This window comes from Spinacia oleracea, chromosome 6 (genome assembly GCF_020520425.1).
Source record: "Spinacia oleracea cultivar Varoflay chromosome 6, BTI_SOV_V1, whole genome shotgun sequence".
Classification (NCBI taxonomy): domain Eukaryota; kingdom Viridiplantae; phylum Streptophyta; class Magnoliopsida; order Caryophyllales; family Amaranthaceae; genus Spinacia; species Spinacia oleracea.
In genome coordinates this window covers 34,187,724-34,208,625 of record NC_079492.1, presented here as the reverse complement: position 1 = coordinate 34,208,625, position 20,902 = coordinate 34,187,724, and the positions used below count along the sequence as shown (strand labels likewise).

Below are 20,902 nucleotides of genomic sequence, written 5' to 3'. Positions count from 1 at the left end.
TCTCAAATTACTCAGATGTTGAGGATTAGTGTCTAATAATTTTAATGAAATTTACTTATGACAGATTTTCATCTCTTACACTAAAGTTTCATAGGTCTGTCCGATACTAGTCTTCCCAAAGTAAGTATCTATGCAAATGATTGCGACATTTCCATGTCCACATGGTTAAAGAAACAGAACTACTAGTCATCTTGCATTCTAGTCGTCTAACGTTTTCTATGCGTCCATCTTTATAGAAAACTCCGACCAGGGACCATTTTCGACTTTTGACATTCAAGTTCACTTGATAGAAATTTATTAGTCACAGGACTGGTCCTGACAGTCTATCTTGAATATTTCGTCAAATTGAAGGGACTCATCATTTAATAAACCACAAATTAAATGGAAAAATGAATTCTATTCATTTATGCGAATGATTAACCAATAATGTTTTACAAAGTATTAAACTCTAAAACTTTAAAACATTAAACAAGGACATCAAAGCCATTCTCCAATATGCTTGATTCCCATAGCTGCAGTGTGCGAGTTGTGCTTCGCCTGTGGCAGAGGTTTAGTCAATGGATCTGAGATGTTGTCATCAGTTCCAATCTTGCTTATCTCGACTTCTTTTCTTTCAACCAACTCTCGTAGAAGGTGAAATCTACGAAGTACATGCTTGACTCTCTGGTGGTGTCTAGGCTCCTTTGCCTGTGCAATAGCTCTATTATTATCACAATACAGAGCTATTGGTCCTTTAATGGAGGGGACTACACCAAGTTCACCTATGAACTTCCTTAGCCATATAGCTTCCTTTGCTACTTCATGTGCAGCATTGTACTCCGCTTCAGTTGTAGAATCCGCAATGGTGCTTTGCTTAGCACTTTTCCAGCTTACTGCACCTCCGTTGAGGCAGAAGACAAACCCAGACTGTGATCTGAAATCATCTTTGTCGGTTTGGAAACTTGCGTCCGTATAGCCTTTAACAATTAATTCATCATCTCCACCATAGACCAGGAAATCATCTTTGTGCCTTTTCAGGTACTTCAGAATGTTCTTGGCAGCATTCCAATGTGCCTCTCCTGGGTCTGACTGGTATCTTCTCGTAGCACTGAGTGCATACGCAACATCCGGGCGTGTACATATCATAGCATACATTATTGAACCAATCAATGATGCGTATGGAATCCCACTCATTCGTCTATGCTCATCAAGCGTTTTTGGGCACTGAGTCTTGCTTAGAGTCATTCCATAAGACATGGGTAGGTAGCCTCGCTTGGAGTCTTCCATCTTGAACCTTTCAAGCACCTTATTGATATAAGTGCTTTGACTAAGTCCAATCATCCTTTCAGATCTATCTCTGTAAATCTTGATGCCCATTATGTATTGTGCTTCTCCTAGATCCTTCATCGAAAAACATTTCCCAAGCCAAATCTTGACAGAGTTCAACATAGGAATGTCATTTCCGATAAGTAATATATCGTCGACATATAATACTAGAAAAGAAATTTTGCTCCCACTGACCTTCTTGTATACAGAAGATTCGTCTGCGTTCTTGATGAAACCAAAGTCACTGACTGCTTCATCAAAACGTATATTCCAGCTCCTTGATGCCTGCTTCAATCCGTAGATTGATTTCTTAAGCTTGCATACCTTTTTAGCATTCTTTGGATCCTCAAAACCCTCAGGTTGTGTCATAAACACAGTTTTTGTTAAAACGCCATTTAAGAAAGCGGTTTTGACATCCATCTACCATATTTCGTAATCGTAATAAGTAGCGATTGCTAACATTATCCGAATAGACTTTAGCATTGCAACTGGTGAAAAGGTAGGGTTTTATCAGAAACTGTGTTTATGACACAGCTCCGTTCGATTGCTACCATCCTTGTGCTTTTTCAGTTTGAAAACCCATTTGCTTCCTATGGCTTGGTAACCATCTGGCAAATCGACCAAATCCCAAACTTGGTTTTTTGACATGGAGTCTAATTTAGATTGCATGGCTTCTTGCCATTGTTTGGAGCTAGGGCTCGTCATAGCTTGTCTGTAAGTCGCAGGTTCATCACTTTCAAGTAATAGAACATCATAGCTCTCGTTCGTCAAAATACCTTAGTACCTTTCCGGTTGAGATCTATATCTTTGCGATCTACGCGGGGTTACATCTCTAGATGGTCCTTGATTCTCACCAGATACTTCTAAAGATCTCTGAGTTTCATCCTGAATGTCATCTTGAGCATTCTCTAGATTTTGTTGTTCGACTCGAATTTCTTCGAGGTCTACTTTTCTCCCACTTGTCATTTTGGAAATGTGATTCTTTTCCAAAAAGATACCATCTCGAGCAACAAACACCTTGTTCTCAGATGTATTGTAGAAGTAATACCCCTTTGTTTCTTTTGGGTAGCCCACAAGGATACATTTGTCAGATTTTGGATGAAGTTTGTCTGAAATTAATCGTTTGACGTATACTTCACATCCCCAAATCTTGAGAAAAGACACTTTTGGAGGCTTTCCAAACCATAACTCATATGGAGTCTTTTCAACACCTTTAGACGGAGCTCTATTTATAGTGAGTGCTGCTGTATTTAGTGCATGTCCCCAAAATTCTATTGGAAGTTCGGCCTGGCCCATCATTGATCTAACCATGTCTAGCAAGGTTCTGTTCCTCCGTTCCGACACACCGTTCCATTGTGGTGTTCCAGGAGGAGTCAATTCTGATAGAATTCCACATTCTATCAGATGGTCATCAAATTCATAGCTCAGATATTCACCACCTCTATTAGACCGCAGTGCCTTAATCTTCTTGCCTAATTGATTCTCTACTTCACTCTGAAATTCCTTGAATTTGTCAAAGGATTCAGACTTATGCTTCATTAGGTAGACATAACCATATCTACTGAAGTCATCAGTGAAAGTGATAAAGTAGCTGAAACCACCTCTAGCATTTGTACTCATTGGTCCATATACATCTGTATGGATTAAACCCAATAGTTCAGTTGCTCTTTCTCCAATTTTAGAGAAAGGTTGCTTTGTCATTTTGCCAAGTAAACATGATTCGCACTTACCATAATCCTCTAAGTCAAATGGTTCTAGAATTCCTTCCTTTTGAAGTCTTTCTATGCGTTTCAAGTTAATATGGCCTAATCGACAATGCCACAGATAGGTGAGATCTAAATCATCCTTTTTGACCTTTTGGTATTTGTGTTATAAACTTGTTTGTCGTGATCTAGTAAATAAAGTCCATTGACTAATCTAGCAGATCCATAAAACATCTCTTTAAAATAAAACGAACAACTATTGTCTTTTATTAAAGAGGAAAATCCCTTAGCATCTAAGCAAGAAACAGAAATGATGTTTTTAGTAAGACTTGGAACATGGAAACAGTCTTCCAGTTCCAAAACTAGCCTAGAGGGCAACGACAAATAATAAGTTCCTACAGCTAATGCAGCAATCCTTGCTCCATTTCCCACTCGTAGGTCGACTTCACCCTTGCTTAACCTTCTACTTCTTCTTAGTCCCTGTGAATTGGAACATAAGTGTGAGCCACAACCTGTATCTAATACCCAAGAAGTTGAATTAGCAAGTATACAGTCTATAACGAAAATACCTGAAGATGGAAAGACTGTTCCGTTCTTCTGATCTTCCTTTAGCTTCAAGAAATCTCTCTTCCAATGCCCCTTCTTCTTGCAATAGAAGCATTTAGATTCAGAAGTGGGTTGGCTCACCTTCTTCTTTTCAGATTTGGTGCCGCCTGGCTGCTTAGTCTGGCTGGCCTTGTTGCCACCTTTCTTAGCATTCCTCTTCTTTCCAGATTTCTTGAACTTTCCCCCACGCACCATAAGCACATCTTGCTTATCACTTTTGAGCGTCTTTTCAGCGGTCTTCAGCATACCGTGAAGCTCAGTGAGCGTTTTGTCCAGACTATTCATATTGTAGTTTAGCTTGAACTGATCATACCCGCTATGAAGAGAATGGAGGATGGTGTCTACAGCCATTTCCTGAGAGAACTGCTGATCCAGCCGACTCATATTCTCAATGAGTCCAATCATTTTGAGAACATGTGGACTTACGGGCTCGCCTTTCTTAAGCTTGGTCTCAAGAATTTGCCTATGGATCTCGAACCTTTCGACTCGAGCCAGATCTTGGAACATGTTCTTTAACTCACTGATGATCGTGAAAGCATCTGAGTTGATGAACGTTTTCTGCAGATCTGCACCCATGGTTGCAAGCATTAGACATTTCACATCCTTGTTGGCATCAATCCAACGATTGAGGGCTGCCTGAGTGACCCCTTCGCCTGCGGCTTCGGGCATCGCCTCTTCCAGGACATACTCCTTTTCTTCCTGCATAAGAACTATTTGCAAGTTCCTTTGCCAGTCAAGGAAGTTTTTCCGGTTCAACTTCTCCTTTTCGAGAATTGATCGAATGTTGAATGAATTGTTGTTTGCCATAGTTAAAACTACAATTGAAAAAGAATAAACAAATAAATAATCATTCACAATTTCTCTTAATAAACTCAAATTCTAGCATACATGCATAATTTAATGTTCATTAAGCATTTTATTCAAGTTATGTGTTCCGGCAGGTGTGAATAAAATGATTCCAGGACCCTAAAAACCATTGAAGAATTAAGCACATTATGTATTTTGACTCAATTCTAAAATCTTTTAGGTAAGCAAAAGCCTTTTGCTAATAGTCTAGAAACTACTCTTGGTTGATAGGTACGTCTAAGAACTTATTAGGTAAACCTATCGAATTTGCCACGACATAAAAGGAATCCTTACTTATATCGTTGAGTTTCACCAAAACTAACATGTACTCACAATTGTTTGTGTACCTTACCCCTTTAGAATCAATAAGTAACACCTCGCTATGGAGGAAAACTATTACTAAGATTGATGTAAAGGTTATCCAAGTAGGTGTTATTTTGGCATGGCACCTTTTAACTCAATTTTTAAGTTTGGAACTTAAGGCTCTTACTATGTTGGTTAGATTTTAAGTAAACTAAAATCCTTAATCATGCAATATAATCAAGCCACAATCTCATGCATATTTAAGACATATTTAAAAGTAGTAAATAACTTAAAGCATGCATAAGATAAATGTGATCTAGTATGGCCCGACTTCATCTTGAAGCTTCAACTTCAAAGTCCGTCTTGAAAATGGATTGGAAACTCCGTCTTGAATTTCACCGTGGGAGGCGCCATTTTCTTCAAATAGGATAAGCTATAATTAAACTAATTACAACTATTTGATGGTACGCAGACCATATTTGAATTGAAAAACAAACTTTGGTGCATTAGACCAATTACATTCAAATTAATGGTACGTAGACCATATTTTCTATCCTATTTGGGCCATACTAGTCACTTTCAATAACCTGCAAAACAGTACATATACAATATATACCATTCACCCATTCATTATCATGAATGGCCCACATAGCTGGTTAGTAAAACACATTGTTATGCATCACATAAATATTTGCAGCAATTAATCAAGGGCACCAATAATCTACCAATTATTCAGTCCTTATTAATTCTAATCAAGTTGTTTTAACCTTAAAGGATTGTAGACCTAATCAAGAGTTTATGACTAAAGGCTCCCACTTAAACCAATAACTTTATATGTTTTACTAATTCTAAACATAAAATTGTATTTCTAGTCTAACCGGAAACATACAAGTTTAATTAAAATTTAAAGCTCATTTAAAATTATAATCGAATCCATTTATTTAATTTATTTTCAGTTGAATTAAATATATTTAAATTAATTCAAGGTTTAATTTTAGTAAAATAATTAGTATAAATTAAAATTTATAATAATTATAATAATCAAAATTAAAATCCGAGAAAACAATTTAAATTATTAATTTTAAAATTAATTAAAATTATTTCCGAACTGAAAATTTAAAATTAAAACGAAACGTATCAATTGTCGCAAGACGAGGCACTTGGGCTTGCGCCCAAGCCTCATCGAGCTACGAGGCCCCATGCCCAGTGCCATTGATCGTTGCACACGGCTTGCACAGCCACACCGCACACATGCCCCTCTGCCAAGCACACACGCAGCCTTCTGGCTACGCTACGCGCAGCTTCGTGCTGTGTCGTGGCTGCCTACCGCTTAGCGGGCCTGGTGCGTCGTGGCGCAGCACATCGCTGCCCACACGCATCCTGCTCGTCGCATGTGTTGCCCATTACCCTCGCCCATCGCCCAGCATGCACGCCTAGGCTTCGAGCCTTGCGTGCCGCCTAGCTTGTTGCTCGCAGCATTCGTACCGCACGGGCGACGAGCTCCCTTGCTCGTCGTCGCGTGCCCGCACTATACAACACCCCTTAAGGGTAACACGTAGCTTCCATTGCTTTGTGCGTGCAACATTTATGAGCGTATTTCATAAAAATTTCATAAATCATATTCATTTCATAATTTCAGGGCGAAAAATTGAAAATTTATTAATCAATTAATTTCCGATTAACATGGATTCAAATCTAGGTCATAAAAATTTAAAATTTATCATAAATTAACAATTTTTATGGTGGTTTTTAATCAAGGATACCTAATTAAATTGCCAATCAATTATGAAAATCAAATCAAATTCTAAATTATTCGAATTTCAACAAATTAATTACAATTACAAATTAGGTTGTATAATTAACAAGCTTAGGCATTCAAAATTGTTAAACATATACAGTAGGTCAATCAAAAATTCAAGATTTATCAACAAGAATCGCAAATATTCAATTTAACATCTTAAATTTACAAACTTTTGCGTTCGAAAACTAAAACCTCCGAAAAGTCATAGTTAGGCTTCGAATTTGGGAATTCTGGGTTCGGCCGAAAAAAAGCTTTTTTGTCAAAATTTTAGAATGCCTTTTACATGCGGAATTGACACAAAAATCACTCGATTTGGATGAGTAACGACGAAACTGCCGAAAAACTGCGTACATATAATTAAATAAACGCAATTTGCAATTAATTAACAATTACGAAAATTAATCACCCCTTTTAATTCTTTGCAAATTTGTAAAACTTAACCATGTTAAGCAATTTATAGATTATGCAAATAATAATAGGCTCGTGATACCACTGTTATGTTATGATACATATGAACAACATAAATCATGCGGAAAAACCTTAATCTCAGGATACATATTAATTGCACATAATCATATAACTAGTCTAGGATGCATACACTTTGTAGCGTGCCCTCCCTAGTTGCGCCCGAACCGAACAAGAACAAGTCTTTAGGACTCCAAGTGTCGTCCCTCCGTAGATAGTCCACAGCACGTCCGGATCCGCCTTAAGATTGACCAACTAGAATCGCCCTTAAGGTACTATTATTTTCGGCTAAATAGGCAAGTAATATGGCTGATTTTTCTGCCTAAAAATCCTAGCTTTTATTGTTTGAATACTTATTAAACTCGCGTATAAATTTGTGACCCTAGGCACATATTTATGGAATCATGGAAAAGGATTTAGAATCCTATTAGAATACTAAAATAATTAATTAGAATCCCTTTAGAACTCTATTTAATTAATATCTATCTTCTAGGATTAGGATTTAATCATAGCACTCCGATAGCTTTAGGATTCGTATAGCACGCACACGAGCACGAGCACGAGCACCGCACAGCCCGTGCGCATGCCTCGCGTCCCACGCGAGCTGCACGGCTTCGCAGCCCATTGCTCGCAGCCCACTTTGCTCCGCGCGCGCCATGCCTTGTTGGGCCTGGCTTTGCGCTGGGCCTGGCGAGGCTTTGGCGTGTGGTTTGATGCGTATGGCTTGCTGGGCGAGGGCCTGGCTTCGTGCTGGGCCTTCGTCTAGCAAGTCTCGTCCGATGCTAATTCGTACGATACGCTTCCGATTAAAATCCCGATTTCGGAATTCATTTCCGATACGAACAATATTTAATATTTCCGATTCCGGAATTAATTTCCGTTTCGGACAAATATTTAATATTTCTGTTTCCGGAATTATTTTCCGATTCCGATAATATTTCCGATTCTGACAATATTTCCGTTTCCGGCAATATTTCCGATTCCGGCAATATTTCCATTTCCGATAATATTTTCCGATACGTACCATGTTTCCGTTTCCGGCAACATCTACGACTTGGACAATATTTATATTTCCGATACGATCCATATTTCCGTTTCCGGCAATATCATTGTTTCCGGAGTATTCATTTACTTGCCTTTGACGATCTCAGCTCCCACTGAAACCAAGATCCGTCGATTCCGAATATCCATAGATGGAGTATTTAATGCCATTAAATACTTGATCCGTTTACGTAATATTTGTGTGACCCTACAGGTTCAGTCAAGAGTAAGCTGTGGATTAATATCATTAATTCCACTTGAACTGAAGCGGCCTCTAGCTAGGCATTCAGCTCACTTGATCTCACTGAATTATTAACTTGTTATTTAATACTGAACCGCATTTATTAGACTTAACATTAAATGCATATTTGGACCAAGGGCATTATTTCCTTCAGAAGGTGTTTGGCGGCTGCACATAGTTGTGTTGAGGAAGGCAAGTGTTCTGACAATTGCTGGGTTCTAGAATGTCTTGTGGTACAACATTCTTGTTTTTCCTGACTTGCTTCCTTGCCGGGTTTTTATTCTCACCTGGTTGTAAAAATCTTTTTTCACGAGTCCTGTGAGCCTTTATACCGCCACGCGGAACAGGATCTTTAACCATTACAGGGGGAGTAAGTGTAGTAGTATCATCCCCAACGCTGTTTGGAGGTTTGTTAACGGAGCCTGGTGTTGTAGGTGCAACAATCGCCATCCTGTTCCCCCCGGAAGTCGGTGCACCAGCTTCGTTATCACCAACTGCTGAAAGAGCATCACTCTCATCAAGACGTAACACAATATTCATAATACCTTCTATGACCAAACCCAACTTCTGCTCGGACAGTGATCCACGGAGGGCAGCAGGTTCCACCGCATTCATAATCCAGTCATAGCGCTTAACTTCTTCTGTTTTCTCCGGATCATGATAAGCAACCTTCACAAGATTGTGCTTGCGTTAAATATCTTTCCTCCATCGGTCAACTATATATCTAGCAGGCACATTTTCCGCATCCTCCACGTCCAACACCTTAATGATGTGCCTACACATAATGCCGTGGCACTCAAAATGTTTGCACTCACACTTTGCAAATGAGGTCTCCTTGTTGAACAACACGACGTATATACGCTTCCGTTCTGCCAAGGATATTTCCTTTTTCAGGAACTTGGACCATACCCATACTTTGTCGGACACCGTATGCTCAACCTCCAGATCAGAAACTACTTTCGAAGTAATATGTGTTACGTAACATACCCGCATACATTGGATCTGGACTTCAACGAACTTCGCATCCGTATATAGTTTCTGGAACTTCCTCTCCACAGCAAACTCTCCGCCAAAAACCGAGTAAAACGGCAACAATTCACATCAGCAGCTTTTTCATCATTGGCCCTACTTTCCATGGCCTTGCAGTACCTAGGAGTAAACTGATATAATCTCGTATTCTTCTTCAAGTAGCCATCGAAGAAACTGTTTATACTCTCAACCCTCTGAGTTGTCTGCATCCCCGCCCAAAAAATATGCTTCACATACGCATGTATCCACATTTCTCGCTGTTTATACAACCCTTATACATTAAAAAAGGTCATTAGGTAAATTAACAACAAAGGAATTGAACATGGAAAATATTTTCACCAAAGACACTGCCATATATGAAATAACAACCGCATTGCACATGTAAATCAAATATTAATTGTTGTTTACATTTTAAACGTGTACCAATCAAAAATCTAAACGCAGTTTGGTACAATGTATACTGTACCATATCACGATTATAATAAATAGTAGTACAAAACCATGATCAATACCTTCTAGCCACTTGTAGCATTGCTTAGCCTCCTTCAGCTTGAAAGTTTCCACCACTTCAGCCCAACCTTCATCGAATTCAACAGGGGTCAAACTGTTGTATATGACATTCTGCAGGGCTACTTTTATTTGGGGAAAATCAGTCATCGAACCCAATTTTCGGCTGAACTTCTGCATAATATGCCGCATACACCAACGATGTCTGGTTTTAGGCAATGGCATTACTATTCTAATTGCCTTCCTCATAGCCGCATCCTGGTCGGTCATCATTGCAGCGGGAGCTTTACCCCCCATACAAGACAACCATGCCCTAAAGAGCCAAACGAACGTTTCCGCAGTTTCATGAGACACTAATGCACAACCAAGCAAAATAGTTTTCCCATGGTGATTCACCCCAACAAAGTTCAAAAATGGCAACTCATACTTATTTGTCAAGTACGTGGAGTCAAAACAAACGACATCCCCAAAATTCGCATACGCAGCTCTGATACGAGCATCAACCCACATTACATCCTGCAACTTCCCTGTTTTATCAAGCCGGTGGAGATGGAAATTTTTTTGATTATCCTTTGTCATTTTATCTAAATAATTTATCATTGTAACAACATCCCCATCTCGTAGCCTCAATCGCATCCTCCTATTCAAAATATTATGCGTGTCTTTCTTCGTAAAACCAATATTCTCTACACCATTCCTTCTTACCGCTAAGTTATTGAAAATCTGTGCCACAGGTGCCCCTGAATCGTGATCATTTTCAATCTGTTTCAGGATTGTCTGAGTTATTTTCCTGACCCGGAACATGGATATATGGTAAGACTTGCTAGGAGTGGGAATGTGGTTCAAATGTTCAGTAACAACACTCTTCATAACCCATAAGTTCTCTTTGGTCCGAGCACCATATAGCATAACAGGGAAACTACATTTCTTCGTCTTCCTCTTAAGAATTGGTTCCTCTACACAGGTAACTACCCTGCCATTCACCATCCGCCGGTATTTAGGCCTTCCATGACACTCACACCTCCAAACATAGGTCCTCAGGGAATTCGATTTCCCCGTTTCACTGTCTTTCCCCCCGCTCTTATTCCCTCCCATACACACTACACCAAAACCTTGTTGCTCCCCATAGGATCGATAATAGTTATTCAATGCTTCCCAATTGGCAAATGTCATTCCAACAGCAGGGGTCGGTAAAACGGGACCTTTGGTCCGCTTTGTAGGAGTTGTATACATATCTGAGTTATTGGTTGAAACACCATCTCCATCACCAGGGCCAATGTCTTCATCCTCCATACAAGTAGTGTTTCGCACTACTCCGATTTCTCCGGCATCATCATAATTATCCTCATTCGTGTCATCTTCATAATTATCCTCATTCAGGTCATCATCATTTTCAATACACAATTCGTCATCTAATTCATCTCCGGCATCTAATGCTTCATCATAATAATCCACAACATCATACTCGTCATCTTCCCAACGTTCTTCACCAACTTCTACGTCCCCAACTTCCCCATCTTCAGACTCTAGAGCATCACCTACCCCATCATCTTCGTCAAACCCATCATCACTACAATATTCCCCTTCTTCATCCAACAACTCTTCCCCCCCATCCATTTCAAGAACCTACAAAATGAAATTTATTGTGTTTAATTTGGAGTATGGTACAAGCTTCCGATACCAAACCTTAAAAATGTTTATATATCAGTTCGTGTTCCCCATTGCCTTTTCCTCTTTTAACAAAATGTTTTCCCTAATTTCACAAAATAACAATAATCAATTCCCTAAATTTTTATTCCAATCATCGTTGAAACCCTAATTTTTGGACCCAAGCATTTTCAATTCCAAAATGGAAAAAATTTACATTATGGATAATAATCAAATTTAAACCCTAATTTCAAGATTACTCACTGAATTGAATGAACTAATTGAAATAACTATTTGCAAGTTTTTTTTTTTACATTAATAATTGAAAGCATTAATTGTATTAGTTAATGAAATCATTGGTTATTAATTACAACTAATTACGGAAACTTGGAAACATACCTGGTCTAATTGCAACCTCCTTTTGCTTTCCAACCACCACTTCACCCTCCTTAGAAGTTCTCATTACCGCCGCCTACCAATTAATTGCCCAATCGCCTACTTATCCACGCTTAATTCATGACAAACACCATATACGAGGTGAGCCCAGATTCCACATTCGATGGCGACAATCATACGTGGATGAATTATTCATCAATACGGATTTCAAACATTTAAGAAGCAGACCCAGATCTGAAAGAAGCTCTTAGAAATAGGGGGAAGAAATTAAACAAAGTAGAAAAGAAAAATACAACAATTGAGTATACAAATTATTTCACCATTTTTGCCGCCTACATTTTCATCAATGACATTGGCGCAATTGGTGAAATTTTCACTCTCTCTCTACAATTTCACCTTAATTACTTGGCGCTAACATTTTATCCCCTATTTCCTTTTTCTTTTCTAACTATAATGACCCCACTTCTGATATTACTATTATTCTATTGCTAGTATACCATTTAAATGGTATACCTAGTATACATAAAGACTTCCTCACTATAAACAAAACATCCCAACCCTTAACGTGACATCCTGATCCAACTACTATATACAAGCCAAAAGTAAAAACAGAGAAGTTTAAGTGTTGGTAACCTCATCATCCTCAATTTCAACAATTGCAATCGGGGCTGATGATGAACCTCCAACAACAAAAGGCACAAAAGCACTTCCCACCTTTTCTTTTCCTTTAGTAGTATCCATGTGAGTGTCTTCAATAGTCTTGTTAACTTGAATTTCATCTTTAAGAGAAGAAACAATAGACCCAAAAACAATTTGTGAAGCTGAACCCGAAGCTCCTACATTGTTAACGATGGTAGCTCTTTCCTTTGCTGCAGTTAAACTCGAATTCTCCCAAACCTGATGCACGTACTGTGGGCTAATCATCGCAAAATCTGCCTCATAATCATCCTTTGCTTGTGGAGGTGGAAGAAAATACACCTTGTACCCAACAGCCATATCAATATATTAGTAAAATAACATGTTAAATTTAATATATAAATGGTACAAAAGTCAAAGTAAAAAACTTAAAAAACGGAGAAAGTATGTCCTAAACTTGATCATAGATCACGACTGAGCTAGAATTTGACTAAATTAGCGGGTTTTTGTGTTATAGGAATGGGTTGGATTGAACTTTTGTGCCACTGTTTCAAAACCAAAAGAGAAATGGCTAGAAATTTAGTTTTTTGGGCTTGGGTTGGAATTCGGGTAGACACGAGGTGGATAAACGAGTTAGACTTTCGTACAAGTTCTACTACTCTGCATCAAGTGTGTCCTAAATTAGTGTTGTTGATACTGACTATGTATAGTTGATCAATCGGGTCATCATTTTGAGTTCGGGTCCGACTCATGTCAAAATCGGTAAATATCTAGTCATTGTTTATGTACGGGGCAATTTAGATCAGCTTGGATCACTTTGAATTTGATTATCGTTTTGGTTCGAAACGGTTTCAACTTGGGTCAATCTTGAGTTCAATTCAATCGGTTCAGCTTTAATACGATTTTGTACCGGTTCAATAGGTTATGGCCGAACCTGGTTCTGGTATATGTTGGAATCAGTTACGAGTTTGACCAACATACTACGGCTATGGGTCATATTCATTGGACGAGCCTTGGTCACGGGCCAATTTCGGAATAACATGTTTAGGTGTCTTTTTAATTTTTTATCGAGTGAGCAATCGAGTTTGGGTAATTGGGTCAGATTCACACCACTTTATTTACTTTGGTAATATCGGTTGATTTCAGTCAGCTTCTCAGGTATTTCAGTCGGCTTCTCTGGTGTCTATGATTGAGGCCAGACGACTAAAATAAGTCTAGGTGTGGCCGTTTGGGTATAAATGTTGGCCTTAATTTGGTTAACTTTTTCAGAAACTTGGACATGTTTTTTAAGGTTCAAATAGTGATTTGTAACAATTATGGTCTTAGACTCTTAGCACGTAAAAGCCCAAACCAAAGTGGCCCAAACTTTGTAGGCTTAAGAATATCATATATTTGGCGTTGAATGTTGTGTTGAAATTGAACTTTTTTGGATAAATTTGGCCTTCCCTTTGAATTTTGATCATGACTATCTCAAATACGGGATTGTTGGCTTGTTGCTAACTTCCTCTTTGGTTTTTTCCTAATTCAACTTTTTGGTAAATTTTTCCTCTAAAGTTGGACTCGTATCTAAACACTTATAGTTAGACAAACCAAGAATCTCTGTCTTAGAAAAAACTTATTGCCTCCTAATTTTTTCTGAAATTTTTTTTTACCATTTTTAAAAAGTAAATAATTATCACACTAGTTTAAAACATATATGATATTGTCGCTTCAATTTCTTAAAAAAAATCAACTAATATAAAATTATAAACCCTTGAGAAAACGTCAATTTCAACTTTATTATATAAAAGAAAAATATATGCGGCATAAAGAATTATGATACTCGTTCAATATTAAAACCATATGTGCAAATATTATCCTATATTCATTTGAAGATATTTTTTTTGTGCTTATTTGCTCATTTAGTAACTTATTTGAGAATCGAAACTACAGTCGGCCACACAGCTGAACTCTTTACAGATTAAACTAGCACGCCTTCTATTAAATAAAATCAATTTAAGATAAAAGACAAAGATATTAATATTTCCATAAGTTCACTCTTGACGTCCCAAAGAACCCAAACTCCAGTGTCAAAAAGCAGAAAAGTACAGACTTGTTTTTTACAAAGCATAAAACTAACTAATAAGGTCTTGAGTCTTGACCTAATAGTTAACATTGGGGTCTGACTCGTTCGGAAAAAAAAAAACACGTAAGGCTAGCAACATGATAAACTGTAGATCTAACTCTTCATATTCCCCTCCATTAAACTTAAGTGACACAAATGCTCTCTAATTCATCAAAATTAAATCAAATGAATGAGCTCAATTTGTGGTTCATCAATAACAACTCCTTATTTCCTTATTACTTGGTCTACATTAATACGGTAATACCCATAATTTTTGAGTCATTAATTTACAACTGAAAAACTAATGTAAGAAAACCATCCATCTTCTCACAATAAACCAGCAACCTCTGTTCTACCACGGCCCCTTGTATAAATAAACCTCACTGACATCCCTTTTCCTTCATCACTCTCACAATATCAACTTCATTAATCCCTTCATCACTCTCACATAATGGGGTTCAAAAATGGTGTTTTTGTGCTCCTAATTACCATAGCATTATTCCTGATGCCAAATGCTACAACATCAGCAAGAGACTTCCCTCTTGCTACTGATAACCCGAGAATTTTAGACATTGCAACAAGATTACAAGTCAAGATAATACTACTACTATTCCCGATTGTTGGGGTTCCTTGTCAGAGCTTAGAACTTGCTCAAATGAGATCATCGGCTTTTTCCTCAACGGATACACTGACATCGATACTCCATGCTGCCAAGCCATTAAAGTCATCATCCACTATTGATTTTTTGTTGTCCATGATATGACATATCATTTGGTAAGTGAATGTTGTGGCGCAAAGAAAAGAGTACTACGTGGCACATAGACGTTTTTCTCAACGTCTTTTAATGTATTAGTATAGATAAGTTTTTTTTTATAACAAATTAATTCATTGATAGAAAAGTGTAATATTTCTAATGATATATTACTATAAATTATTTAGTAATTAAAAAAATTATTATCTTAAAATATTGTACTACCTCCGTTTCCATAAAGATATTTACGATTACTATTTGCACAAATATTAAGAAAAAATAGAAATTGTGGTTGAATATAATAAAATCTGGATAAAGGAAGAAAATGTGTAAAAAGGTGGGTGGGAGTAAGAAAAAAAAAATTAATAAAGTAAGAGAAAGTGAGTGGAAAAGTGTAAGCCCTGTTCTTTAGAGCTGAACTGAACTGAACTGAACTTAATGCTCCTGAACTGAACTGAACTGAACTAAACTGTCAAATAATTCCTGAAACTGAAATTAGGCCAAAAATAACAGGGCCTAAATATTGTGGGATAAGAAGGGTAAGGTGGTAAATTTTCATGTCCGAAAATAGAAATAAAGCAAAGTGTAATTAACATAATGAAATGGACTAAAACAGAAAGCGTAAAGATCATTTTGAAACAGAGGTAGTATGTTGGATCGGATCGTTGGATCGTACTAAGATCCTACCACTTAAAAGTTTTACCTAGGTAAGATCCTACACACGTTAATATCCTACCCAAGAAACAGATCAATGGCATATTTTTAAATCGTAGAGTCGTAGGATCGTAAGATTCAGATCGAAAGTTTAACAACCATGATTAATACCATAGTTTTCTAGTCCTGAATTCAAGAACCGAAAAACTAATTAAACCTCACTTTAATCCTTTTCTTCCACTAAAAACCCATAATTTTCCTGTCCTTCAACAATTAACTATAGTATATGTAAAGATAGTTGAGGGACGTGTCGGGGTTCGGCTAAACGGGTCCGACCTACGCCGAGTCCACTCTGCATCGTATCGGTACGAAAAGTTCAAAACAGGGCCCAAGCCCATGAGCTAGTGTACCTAAGCTTAAATTTATTAAATATAATGTGCCTTGTAGTGTCGGTTCGAGTTGTGTCTTGCGTGGTCGAGCCGGGCCGGCCTTTTTCAAATCGGGCGACCTGGTCGGCCTCGGGACAGGCCGCACCACAACCATCTTTAGTGATATCACTGATATGCACTTGTTGGTTAGTAAACGCCATACTCTTGGGGGCTCGCATGGGAATCATGGGCTAAGATTGATCCAAGACTTTTGTTAAGTGACATTGTAGTAACGAAAAGTTAATTCGATCCAACACGACGTACTTAGATGCCATTCGATTCAAATTACGAGCAATAGGTCTTATGCGTATCCGGTGCATATTAAATTTATTGTACACCGGCATAAATTTTACCAAATGTTTTGATTAACTTTTAATTAAGGATCAACCTTTTAAAAGGATTACGTTGTTATTTTTAGGGTGCTTTTTATTCAACTTATTTTAACTTCTTCTTTTTTCTTCTGAAATGAAATAAGGTGAACAGAACAGAGTGTTATTATGAGTGATAATTTTGAAGGGATAACTTTTATTAAGTAGAAAAATTTATCTCTAAAAAATAATTAATATTATATCGGGTAACTTTACATCCACCCTGTAGTATCACAAATTCTTATTTACAAGTGGTGGACAATAAATATTGTACAACATAGTAAAATTTAACTCAAACTGTTTAAAAGTTACTCTTATCTATATAAAAGTTATCTATTTGTTAGTGATAAAAAATTTATTTTTATAACAAATATTTCTTCGAAATCACTACTAATGTATAAAATTAATTTATTAAAGTTTTAAAAATGTTTATCTAGTAATATTTTTTAATAAAGAAAGTTAAAAAAATATATATATTAAAAGATAAAAAATAAAAAAACAGGTAAAAGAAACAAAAATATGGGTAAAATTTATATCACAAATTCTTGTTTATAATGGGTGTACAATAAATATTGTACACCGGAGTAAAAGTTGACTCAAAATGCTTAAAAGTTACATTTATATAGGTAAAAGTTATCTATTTTTTAGTGATAAATTTTTTCATTTGAATAAATATTATTTCTTCAAAATCACCAATAATGTATAAATTAATCATTTAACCCTTTAAAATGTTTATCTATCAACTTTTTTATTTTATAATATAAAAGTTACAGAAAAATAGGTTAAAGTTATGAAAAACTGCATAAAAGTTATCTGGGTGTTGAAGAAATTTATTGTACACATTTTGCGCGCAAAATCTATTGTACACAAAGTGTAATTAAGAATTTGTCAATTACAAGTAGTAATCCGATTTGGTTTAGATTTTATTTAAAACTTTGAACGGAATATTACAATTTTGTAGATATTGTACATCTAATCCAAGAAACCCAGTAGAAAACAATATCTACCATAAGTAGAATTTGCTCATTGCTTCTCGTATAAATAGCTACGTGAATATACTTTAATGCGTTATCTTCACTTTTAGATAAGTTGTGATCATATCCTAACAGATTTATAAATTTCAAAAGTTCAAAACAGGTCTATAAATTGCAATCACGTTTGATCAGGTGAATGCACCCCAAAATTATCGATAAAGATGAATGTAAGCTCCATGAAGTTCTTCGAATGGCCTCGTTCGGACGCCGAATTCTTGAAGGAACTAACTCAAAGAAAGAGCAGAAGTTTTAGCAATGACGACGTTTATTACTCTAAATTTAGTTCAGTGCCTTCACCTCCATTGTCATCGTCCAAATTGCGGTATGCTTCCAGGCAAAGGTATCTAAGAAGCTACACCTTCACCAAACAGAGTCCTAATTGTGAAAAGCCGATCAACAAGTGGTTTAAAGTCGATAATTTCATGATTAATTGTTGGGATAAGTGTTTTGGATTAACTAATTGTAAATCCTTCCATAAAAACAAGGTTAATAGGGGGTGTTTACGTGAGATACTATGTTTAAATTTTTGATTCCTTGTATCGGTGCATCCGAGTCTTATTTTCATAATGTTAAGGGTTAATTAAACATGCTTGTTTGATTAGTTTGAAAAAAATGTTTATTTATAAATAAAATAATATTTTCTTTTGTTCTATATGTATACTTTGACTTGCGATGCATGTCTTGCCTAATTGATCAGGGTTGGTGATTTTTAATTTAATTTTGTTTTTTTTTTTATAATTGGTGATATTTAATTTAACTTTTTTTTGATAAATGGTGATATTTAATAAGTTTCAAACAAATTACTTAGTTAAAAAAATACATTGAGATTATGTAAATCATGGGTTGATTTTATTCACCTAATTTCACTAATTTGAATTATATAAAAAACTTATGCAAATATGTTTTGGCTATAAATTAAATTTCGTTACCTCTTGTTTTTCAAACTATACTACTCAATAGAAATTAGAGAGTCATACATATAAGTATATAACGTCTAGAGCAAGGGCAAGGGTTTACATATAAAAATAAAACAAATAAGGTTTCCTTCATCAAAATATGTTTGTCTAGTTGATCTTATAATTAGGGGCGAAGCCAAACTTAGTTATCAAGAGGGGCCAATATATTGACAATCTTAAACTAGTCTTCATTCTTAACCAGTTTAAGTTTATATAACCAATAACCATTGCTGTTAAATATTCCGTAGTTCTTTTTCCCAATATTGTGGTCAATTGTATAGTAGGTTAGTTGGCGTAGTAATTATAAAATGTGTACGCTTAGCTCATCTTACATTTATAAAATTCAATTAATTTATAATATTCCCTCGTTCTCTAAAAGTTTTTCTCATTTCCGTTGGAAACATTTATCAATACACATTATGTATCGATAATATATTTACTTATACTAGTTTTAATTACCCCGAGCGATGTACGTGTTACATATTTTTATCAAATTACATAATGATGTACGTTAATATAAAAGTAAAAGGGGCTATGAACTAAGAATTTAAGATATTATGAACACAAAATAAAATTAATTTATAGCATATACAGAGTCATGCAAGATTTTTATATATTCCCTCTGTCCCGGAATACTTAAAATGGTTTGATCGACACAGAGTTTAATGCATTGTAATTGACTTATTATTTAATTAGATGGTAATTGGTAGTGGAGTATTTTTTTAATATAGGTAGTAGGACGTGTGTCAAACTTTTAAAGAGGTAGGGGTTGTGGGGTGGGGTAGTGGAATTTTTTAATGTTTTTTGTGAGGAGTAGGAATGTATGTGGGTCCTTGAGTAAGTAAGAAATTGCTATAATATTAATAAAAAATTTCATTTTTAGAAGCGTTGCAAGTAATCCGGTATGATCTTATAAGGAAAGATTTTCGAGTATTCCGGGACGGAAGGAGTATTTTTTACAAATAAATACGGAGTAAATTAATTAAGATTTCAATGGTAGAACAATTAAAAAAAGGAAAAACATAGAAAAGTAAGAAAATGACACGTGGCAAGCAAACCATTTTTTGATTTTAAAATATTGGTGATTTTAATATATTTTTTTAAAATAAATAAATTATAATTTCAATAGTAAAACAATTTTTAGAAAAGGGTAAAACATAGAAAAGTAAGAAGATAACACGTCGCAATCAAACCGTTCGGTAGTGTAAATTAGTTTAGATACCATAAGTTTACACTGCAAGAAGAATTCAGAAGTACTAAAACATTTAACACTGCAAGAAGAATACAGAAGGACTAAAATATTTAACACTGCAAGAAGATCAAATCTACGAGATAACTATTGATCTTCTTGCAATAAACAAGCAACCTCTCATTTACCATGTCCCCTTGTATAAATAAACCTCACTGCAATCCTTTTTTCTTCATCACTGTCACATAATCAACCTCACTGTCATCTTTTTTTCCTTCATCACTCTCACATAAACAAATCCATCAATCATCATGGGTATCCAAAACAGTGTTTTCGTGCTCCTAATTACCATAGTATTATTCCTGATGTCAAATGCTACAACATCAGCCAGAGACTTCCCTCTTGCTACTGATAACCCGAGAATTTCAGACCTCGCAACAAGATTACAAGTCAGTAGTAACAGTACTAATACTACTTCTGCTGATTGTTGGGGTTCCTTAGCAGAGCTTAGACATTGCTCAAATGAGATCATCGGCTTCTTCCTTAATGGATACACTGATCTCGATACCCCATGCTGCCAAGCCATTGAGATCATCATCCAACATTGTTGGCCTTCGATGTTAGGTGTTCTTGGGTTTACTACTGAAGAAGGTAACTTGCTGGCTGCCTATTGCAGCAACAACTCTGCTGCAAAACATGTTGTTGCACCACCTGGAACCAAAACTACTACTGCTGGCAGTCATATTTAGTCTCCTGCTTCTTGCTTAAATTAGTTCTTTTTTGGCCTAGAGCCTGTTTTTCTGTTAATGTTTCTTTTTCCTAGGATCTATGTTATGAATGTTTAAGTATGAGTACCACTAGCTCTCACTCAATAAAACAGTGACTGTCTGAT

General features: G+C 36.2%; 1 protein-coding gene across 1 annotated transcript; it reads left to right on the top strand.

The window, feature by feature from the left end:
- Nucleotides 1-20,375: 20,375 nt before the first annotated feature.
- On the top strand, nucleotides 20,376-20,759 carry LOC110777842 (egg cell-secreted protein 1.4-like). Its single transcript, XM_021982430.2, has one exon. It carries the CDS (start codon nucleotides 20,376-20,378, stop codon nucleotides 20,757-20,759), a length of 384 nt encoding a protein of 127 aa, XP_021838122.2.
- The last annotated feature ends 143 nt before the right edge of the window (nucleotides 20,760-20,902 follow it).

Excerpts from the sequence above, each read along its gene's own strand:
- LOC110777842 (XM_021982430.2), top strand. The coding sequence starts at position 20,376 with ATGTCAAATGCTACAACATCAGCCAGAGACTTCCCTCTTGCTACTGAT.